Source organism: Nematolebias whitei, chromosome 4 (genome assembly GCF_014905685.2).
Source record: "Nematolebias whitei isolate Nwh7 chromosome 4, NemWhi1, whole genome shotgun sequence".
NCBI lineage: Eukaryota > Metazoa > Chordata > Actinopteri > Cyprinodontiformes > Rivulidae > Nematolebias > Nematolebias whitei.
In genome coordinates, this window is record NC_056501.1 from 11,141,263 (window position 1) to 11,150,326 (window position 9,064).

Sequence of the window (9,064 nt, forward strand, 5' to 3'; positions counted from 1 at the left end):
ATTAGCAAGGTTTGTTTGTGCCTTTTGTCAGCTAAATCTCATAATTACCATAATTTTCACTGTATAAGTCACAGTTCTTTTGAGTATATTAGCATGCTTGTGACTTATACAGCGAAGTGACGTATTTGGTCCCCCCGCCCCATATTTATAACAGTTTTAGCTGAGATCCAACAATTTCATTCATTGACATGGAAAATATTGAACTCTACCATTTTCTACCACTAGAGGGCCCTCAACTAATGTGGCAAGCCAAGTGTCTCATTAATAGGTAAAAGTGGTTATTAATAGGACACTTGACATGCCATACCAAGCCACCTTAGTCTCACTCCAGAACTCCTGGAGCAAATGTCAAATCAGCTGCATTTCGCTGTGCTGCCCAGGCAAAATGCAGCTGATTTGACCATTAAAGTACATTTATTAAGGAAAAGTTAAAGTGAGACACACCTTTGCTATAATTTCGAGCAAACAAATTATTGTATTTAAGGGTTAATCTTGTTAAAGTCCTCCCGTGCACGCTGCCGCGCCCACCGTTTGGCAGCCAATCGATTTTTGGCACAACACTGGCCCACATTTCCGGGTTGTCAGCGGTGACGTGTAACAAACGCGACGCGACAGCGGTGACGCATAATAGATGCGACCTATACAGCGAAGTGGCGTATTTACTTTTTTTTCCACTTTATTAGACACATTTGGACTGATGCAACCTATACGGTGGCAAGTACGGTATATAAAAAGGCAAAAATCAGAAATGCTACCCAAGTACTTGTGTCTGAGAGGAGCTTGTCTCATACTTTCATTCATTATAGATAACTTAATTGGGCTTATGTGCTCCTCCAAAGTAATCACTTTTTTTTCTCCCACCCATTCAAATTGTGTTATTAATGTCAAGCTGGGAGCACAAACATGCAGTTTTTGTCCACTTGGTGGATACATAATGAAACAAGATTTCAGAACCACGCATACTTTATGAAAAGGCTAGTACGCGTCTTCTGCATCATGTTTGGATGAACAGTTTCTTCAAAATCTGGTATTTTCTTTAACTTTTGAAGTCCCTATACTGATAGTAAATCATGTGTTGCTATTCTCAGGTGGATCTAAAATTCCCATCAGTCGTCTCTGACGGTGCACGGGATCTGATCTCCAAGCTGCTTCGCCACAACCCCAATGACCGTCTCCCTCTTCGAAGTGTCATGGAGCATCCATGGGTGCGGACCAACTCTAACAGAGTTCTTCCTCCAGCCTGTCCCTCTGAGAAGTCCTAAGCTGCATTGGCAATCAAGCGTTCATGAAAAATTATTGAAGCAATATCACTGCCAAAAGCTTGAGCACCCATTATTCTGGGCACGTTCTGTTGAGTATTCATTGGATGGACCAGTGGACCACGGATCCAGTTTTTACAGAAGCAGTTTTTTCTTTTTAGGTATGTGAAGATAGTTTGTTGTACGTCACAATTTATGACACCAAAACAAAAAAAAATGCAGACTATTTTATTTGATCAGTCGTTTAAGTGTGTGTGCAATCTTTGATTTTTTTTATTTTTCCCCTAGATGTTATGTTTTGTTGTCATATTCATAGATCTTTTTAAGACATGTTTTTCCACCAAAAGTACTACTCTAGCAAGTACTGTATGTTCTTCAGGTGAACAGTGTGTAATTTGAGCTGGAAAATGTGTATTAGCTACTTCCCTCAATAATAATGTATAACTTTTTAATAAAATATTCTCATCATGTTGAGTGTTTTATTTTTGAGAATAAACTGAAGTCTTGATTTTAACTGAAAGCTAAACATCAAGTGAATTTTATTTATAAAGTGCATTTAAAACAGCAGCTGTTACAAAAGTGCTAAACAGTAAGATCAAGGCAGTAAATAAAATATCAAGATGTGATTTAAGGCATCAAAAATAAAAGAAACAATGAAATAGTAAATCAAACCCCACAGTGTTAAATGTCAGTGAATGTAATAAAATGTTAAAATTTAACGTTCATGCAACGATATCTATAGAGGATGAAGAGCATTTCAGCGTGACCTCAGAAAAAGTACTTTCAGGAGGATCAATCCGCACAAGGCAACTGGCCCAGACAACATCCCCGGAAAAGTGTTCAAAGTATGTGCCGATCAGCTCTGCGAGGTGCTGGCAGACATCTTTAACACCTCACCCTGGAGAAAGTTCCCACCTGTCTGAAGATTGCCACCATCATCCCAGTTCCAAAGAGCTCCACAGTGACTGGTCTGAATGACTATCGGCCAGTGGCCCTCACCCCGATAGTCACTAAATGCTTCGAAAAACTGGTCATGACTCGCATCAAAACAACCATCTACAAGGACCCTCATCAGTATGCATACCGTGAGAACCGATCAACAGAGGATGCCGTGGTCCACACTGCTTTCAACCACCTGGAGCAGGAAAACTCTTAAGTGTGTATGCTCTTTGTGAACTTCACATCCGCCTTCAACACCATGATCCCCCAAACCCTGATGGACAAACTATTCACATTAGGACTAAGCCCCGCCATTTGCAACTGGCTACTAGACTTCTTAACAAACAGACCACAGTCAGTGAGGATCCACAACTTCTCCTCCTCCACCATAACCCTCAGCACTGGCTCTCCTCAGGGATGTGTGTTGAGCCCCCTCCTGTTTACTCTGCTCACGTATGATTGTGCAGCTACCCATCCAGGCTGTCACATTGTAAAGTTTGCAGATGATACAGCGGTGGTGGGATGCATCACAAACAATGATGAGTCCAGCTACAGGCAAGAGGTGGAACACCTGGAGAGCTGGTGCAAAGAGAATAACCTTCACATCAACATGAAGAAGACAAAGGAGATGATTGTGGACTTCAGAAGGAACAAAAACACCTACACCCCCCTGAACATAAGAGGATCTGCGGTGGAAGTGGTCTCCAGCTACAAGTACTTGGGTGTACACATGAATGACAACCTCAGCTGGAGCAACAACACCACCAGCCTGATCAAGAAAGCTCATCAGAGACTCTACTTCCTCAGACGGCTGAGGCGAGCTGGTCTGGGAAGCTCAGTCCTCACCTCCTTCTACAGGTGTGCAGTGGAGAGCATCCTGTGCTCGAGCATCAATGTGTGGCATGGAGGCTGCACAGCTGCAGAAAGAAAAGCTTTGCAGAGAGTGGTGAAGGCTGCACAGAAGACTGTTGGAGTCAGTCTCCCCACCATCACAGACATCTACACCTCCTGATGCAGGAAGAGGGCCACCTGCATCATGAAGGACCCCACTCACCCAGCACACACACTTTTTGCCCCACGCCCCGCAGGAAGGAGGTTAAGGAGCATTAAGTGTAGAACCACTAGACTGAGGATCAGCTTCTACCCTGAGGCTGTTAGACTCATGAATCTCTAACCAGAACAATCACTGTGAAAAAAATCACATCATGTTGCTGCTGATCTGTTTCATGTTGCTGCTGATCTGTTTCAATGTTGATGTGTTCATGCGTGCACATCTGTTTACACAGACTCATGTTCATGTTTGTGCTGATGTTCGAAGTAATTTTTTTAATGCTTAGTGCATTTTGTGCTTAGTGTATATTTTAGTTCATGTTTTTCTTAGTTCATATCTTAGATGTTATCATTGTTTTCTTTTACATTTTATTGTTGGATGTAACTGGGACCATGTGTACATAAATTCGCTCCGCCACATGTACCACATGAGGCGCGAATGACAATAAAGAAAGTCTGACTCCGATAACTGTCAACACCAGGTTTAACCCACTAGCTGTCAGTATTCTTGGTCACGTGTTGAGTAGAAAAATGGTTAGACAGGTGTGGCAAGCAAAGGGATGAATGCAGAAGCAAACGAACGGCTTCTTTTTTTCCACAACGGAACGCAACAGTTGAAACAAACGGAAGCTTTCATCAGTCGTGATAAAAATAAAACTACCCGAATCATGTTTAACATGTCGTCTCAGTAGTATACTAATAAATTATTTCGATGCCAATGAAACACATGGTAGCGTGGCCGAGCGGTCTAAGGCGCTGGATTAAGGCTCCAGTCTCTTCGGAGGCGTGGGTTCGAATCCCACCGCTGCCACAAGATTTTTGTTTCCTGAGATGACTTTAAGAAGTTAATTGATAATTATAAATCTATGCTTTTTAAATCATGGACGTATCTTGTTTTAGTTTGATTTGTCAAAATTTTTGTATTTAGTGAAAATTAAACGGAGTGTAAAGCGTTTAATCCGAAACAACTGACGTCAAAGTCCATCAAATAGAAGCGTCGAGAACTGTGGATGTGCAACAAGCCCTCCTTAAGCATTAAATGTGATAAATTTGTTTGGTGCAAAACATAAGTATGCGCAAAAGCGCAAAACCCCCCCAATTCAAATTACATTAAATAAAAGCGGCTTATTATTACTATTATTGTGAGAGAACGCAAATAAGGTGTTGAGAGGAAATGCAAAAAGGAGCAACAAAATATTTCCCCAACATAGCCCTTACGAGGTTCCGTAGTTTTATCGTTTTTTTTTACATCTTAAAAGTAAAAGCGTTCTATGGTAAAAGCATTATGGATTTTTATGTTGTACAATATACCCCGTTAAGTTTTGCGATTTTTATTTATTTGTTTTGTTTGCTCTTTGTGACTTTGTAATTACGTAGTGTGAACACATAATGTATATGTTATGTACCTTTTTTGCTGTTGACTGTTTAATAACAATAATAATAATAATACTGTCATATAATAATGCTTTTATTGTGGTGGAAAACCACCCTATCGAAGTTCTTCCGGTTCACTCTAACCGCTTTTTTTTTTTTTAGATCCTCGAGTCTGTCACAACCCACAACAGGACGTTTCTGCGTTAATTCAGGACACTTTCTGATGTTTCGTGTGTTTTATTTTTCTTTTAACAACAAAGTGTCTCATCCAGCTACACTGAAACATGGATGGTCTTCCTCCCGGAGACCCACAACTGGTCTCCATGATCGTCAGTCATTTAAAAACACAGGGGCTCTTCGACCAGTTCAGGAGGGACTGTCTGGCAGACGTTGATACAAAGGTAGCCTTCAAGTGTATTTTACACGAAAATGACTGCTTTGTTGCGAAGGTTGGCGTGTAAAGTCGATTTAATCTTCATGGTCAGGCGTTGAGTTTAAGTGTATTTTCCTAAGTTTGCCATTTTGTTTCTGTACAGCTCATTTTAGGGGTGCACCGATAAATCGGCCCCGATTTTCTTAATTTGGGGAAATCGAAAATCGGCGGATACTTGCAAGAGAAACCGATTTTACCGATTTATTATTATTTTTTTTTTTTTTGTGTGTGTGTGTTTAACAACAATTGTCTGAACTTCATTCATATTTCAGAGCACTGCCTCATGGCCAGTTAAAACAAGTTCGTATTGTTCCTAGGATTTTGCTCAAGGGTATGTTTTTCAACAAAATAATATTGTAAAATTGAAGGTGCATTGTGACCTTATAACACCTGACAGTGTCACTTATAAAACAAAATCAGAATTGGCAGGTCAGACTTTTTAGAAATCGGTGATTGGCCAGAAAACTGCAATGGGTGCACCCCTAATGAGTTTATATGATGCTATTTGACATTTTGTGAACGCACCGTATTATGGGAGTGCAAGTTTATAACTATTAAAAATGCTTTGCAGCCAGCTTACCTGAACCTGAAGCAAAGGGTGGACAATTTTGTCTCCAATCACCTCTCCAACCACACATGGAGCCCTCATCTGAACAAAAACCAGCTGAGGAACAACATCAGACAGCTCGTCCTGCAGTAAGGAAGAAACTCATAACGTTCTTTGTTCTTTCATGAACTATTTGTAAGCTTCCTGCGTTTACAGTCACGTGTGTCTCGTAGGTCTGGCATGCTGGAGCAGGGAGTGGACAGGATCGTCGCCCAGGTTGTGGATCCCAAAGTCAACCATACCTTCCGCCCGCAGGTGGAGCGGGTGGTTCGTGAGTTTCTGTCACCGGGCAGCTGCTCCGAGGAACCGCCGGTCCCTCCGACGCCTGCAGAACTTCAACCAGACGGCAGCGTTACTGAGCAAAGTACACAATACATCATAGTTTTTACTACTTGTGTCTGCCTTTGCTCCTCGTTTATGTTTTTTTATGTTAAGCCTATGACTTTCGAAGCAGATATTCAAGTTAAAGAAATGGTTTGTTTTTTTGGTTTAACTGTCATAAACAGTTCTGATTTATTTACAGCCTCATCTTCAGCTCCAGCTCCATCCACTGCCAAGGATGCCATGTCCATCTTGGACACGATTTCTTCTCTCAACCAGGAGGCCAGTGTCAGGGCCAGCTCAGACACTGATAAAGGAGGTACAGATGAACCCATGCAGCTGACGGAGGAGAACGAGCACAACATGATTGTTGTCGAGGAAGGCAACAGCAACCAAGAGGCAAAGCTGCTGGAAGAGGCAGAGGAGGTAAAAATGGCTACAGATGTCCAAGCAGCAGATGTGAAGATGGAGAGCGTGCAGGAACAGGCAGAAGTGGGAAAAGAGCTGCTATCAGAGGAGGTTAAGATGGAAGAGGAGGAGTCGGGAGTTCGTGAGCACACAGAAGAAAAGACAGAGAAAAACTTGAGCAAAGATAGTGGCAAATTGTTAGAAGAAAAACCAGATGATGAGACGATAAAATCTATGAGCCAGGCCAAGGAGAAGGCCAGAGAAAAGATAAAAGAAGGTGAGCTGCTGTCTTTTGTTTTTGCAGTTTTAACATCACTAATCTTCAAATGTTTATGTTGTTCGATTAAGCAGACGCTGAACTATAGAAAACAAATTCAAAGTTGATTAGTGTCTTCATAAAATAAAAAATAAAGTGTTTTTATTTGCAGAATATTCCTTGGAGGACTCTGACCTGGAAGGCCTAAGTGACATCACGGTGAGCTCCGTCCACACCAGCGACTTGTCGTCTTTTGAGGAGGAAAGTGACGATGACGATCAGCCGACTGATTCTTCTGAAGAGGGGGAGCTTCCTCCAGATGGTCTCTGAGAGCAGCAACTTACTCTTTCTGCTTAAGTTACTTTGACAGCTTTAATGTTCTTCAGAAGAAATCGTTTTCCTTCGTATATTTGCTTGAATTTATTAATTTTTCTGCGGCATGCAGATTGGATGTTGGAGTTGAATGTTTTTCTCCGTATGCTTATTGATTTGCCTTCAGAGCAAGGTGAAAAAGCAGGGAAGAAACACACAAGTGTGGACACAGGAGACGAAGACAAGGAGCGCAAACCTCGACGCAAGGCTTATGTTCACAAACCCTTCCTCTACTCCCGTTACTATAGCGACTCGGATGATGAGATCACTGTGGAGGAGCGCCGCAGATCTGCAGTGGGTTGACTATTTATTTGTGTATTTTTGCTTATTTATCCTGATAATTAAGCTGAAAAAAACTTGACAGACACACTAACCATGCACCTGTAGCAGTATAAATGGACAAAATGTGTGTATCATTGTAAATGAAACAAACTGCTTTCACAGGCAAAGGACAAAGAGGACAGGCTGTTGAAGAGACAACAGAACAGAGAGCGGATGGAAGAGAAGCGCAAACAGAAAGCAGCACAGACTGAAGAGCAAGGTGTTTTCTATCTGTTTCCAACTTTGCCTTCTATTCTTTTTCTTAATGTTACTTTACCATTTTTGCCCCATTGCTCCATCTTCTAGTTACATGCTATGCAGCAGAGGTTCTCAAACTTTTGGGGTTCAGGGACCCCTTACAGGGGAAAAAAAGTTTCAGGGAACCCCTCATAATCCTCATATTTATTAAATAATCTTCAATTTGTCTCTTTAATGCAATGAAAATATTTGTGTAACATAAATACTTGAGACCTGTTCTTTAATAGTTAATACAGTTTTTATACTTTTAAATATGGGGTATTTTACATTCAAGACACTTAATTAACACATTTTTTTAATTTCAGTTTCCAAAAATTACAGTTTTGAGAAAATTAACAGTATCTAAAATCGCTTTAAAACTTTACTTATTCACTTAATGAACATAAATATATTGCTACTTCTTCAAATTATTACGGAAAACTATAACAGCAGTAGTCATACCGAGTAACAGGGATGAATTTGTAAACTGATCAATGCCGGAACACAAATGGGTGGCGGGGAGTCTGGGAGTGCTCCCCCAGAAAATTTTGAATAAAGTACTAGGTAGATGCAATTTCATAGTCAAAGTTTCTTCATTTGTCATTCCACCACATGTTGTACATGTGGTGGAATGAAATTGTGTACACAGTAGGCCTGTCGCAATAAACGATAAATCACATGATAAATTAAAATTATCAACCTCATTTTCATTTATTGGCTTTATCGTTTCTTCGTGTCTCTCTTTGAAGACACTGGATGACAGTATCTTCAGACAGTGTCAGGACTGGATGACAAAAAGCTCAACTCCGGCGCTCTTCACTGACCCCTCCCGTTCTCTTTAAAAGTCATTTTAACTGTCCAAAAGTGCATTTTGGAATTGTTAAAAGTAGCTAAGCTAAGAAGCTAAGCTACAAGCTAAGTTAACAGGCTGACCTCGGGTAAAAATCTCCATCTTGTAGAAGCTCCAAAATTCACAGTTGAAACCAGTGCCTTCATGTAAAAAGTTTTTATCTGCAAAAAGTAGCTGAGAACTTGTTTACTGCTTTTTTATTAAAAGCTTTGTTTGACAATAGCTATGCTAAAAAGCTTAAACCACACTGAGCAAACGCCATTTTGAGAACTGAAGAGAGACAACCCATGTCACGTCAAGGGGCCTCCCTCCTATTTTTCTTAGAGACACGCTGCTCGCTCCCTTACTATCTATCCTTCGGTTCAAACAGTCTTATACTGTCGTCCAGTGGTCAAAAAAAGGTACTACATGCAAAACAAATTAAACAATTCTTCTTAAATTTGACAACAATTACTAATTATTGTCAAATTTCTAACAATATTATCGTTTGTCACAACAATTCCTGAGACAATTAATCGCCCAGCAAAATTTGTTATCACGACAGGCCTAGTACACAGGGTCCCAAATATTCCAAAAATTCCCTGCATTCTGGTGTACCAGTATTTTAACGGGTTGTCAAACATCTACATGCTTGTAA

At 40.7% G+C, this 9,064-nt stretch overlaps 2 protein-coding genes and 1 non-coding gene across 3 annotated transcripts in view; all 3 read left to right on the top strand.

Annotated features, from left to right (window-relative positions):
* Positions 1-1,262, top strand: part of aurkb (aurora kinase B) — a 9,447-nt gene extending 8,185 nt beyond the window's left edge. The window contains exon 9 of the mRNA XM_037675501.1: positions 1,089-1,262. Within this exon, the coding sequence (XP_037531429.1) occupies positions 1,089-1,262 (174 nt within the window). The remainder of the gene's footprint in view (positions 1-1,088) is intronic.
* A 2,715-nt stretch (positions 1,263-3,977) lies between these two features.
* Positions 3,978-4,059, top strand: trnal-aag. Its single transcript has one exon. It is a non-coding gene; the product is annotated as a tRNA-Leu (tRNA).
* Positions 4,060-4,872: 813 nt separating this feature from the next.
* The window catches only part of bod1l1 (biorientation of chromosomes in cell division 1-like 1), an 8,715-nt gene continuing 4,523 nt past the window's right edge, over positions 4,873-9,064 (top strand). The window contains exons 1-7 of the mRNA XM_037675502.1: positions 4,873-5,023; positions 5,627-5,751; positions 5,836-6,026; positions 6,186-6,668; positions 6,820-6,969; positions 7,147-7,313; positions 7,464-7,560. Coding sequence (XP_037531430.1) covers positions 4,907-5,023; positions 5,627-5,751; positions 5,836-6,026; positions 6,186-6,668; positions 6,820-6,969; positions 7,147-7,313; positions 7,464-7,560 — 1,330 coding nt within the window. The 5' untranslated portion in view covers positions 4,873-4,906. The remainder of the gene's footprint in view (positions 5,024-5,626; positions 5,752-5,835; positions 6,027-6,185; positions 6,669-6,819; positions 6,970-7,146; positions 7,314-7,463; positions 7,561-9,064) is intronic.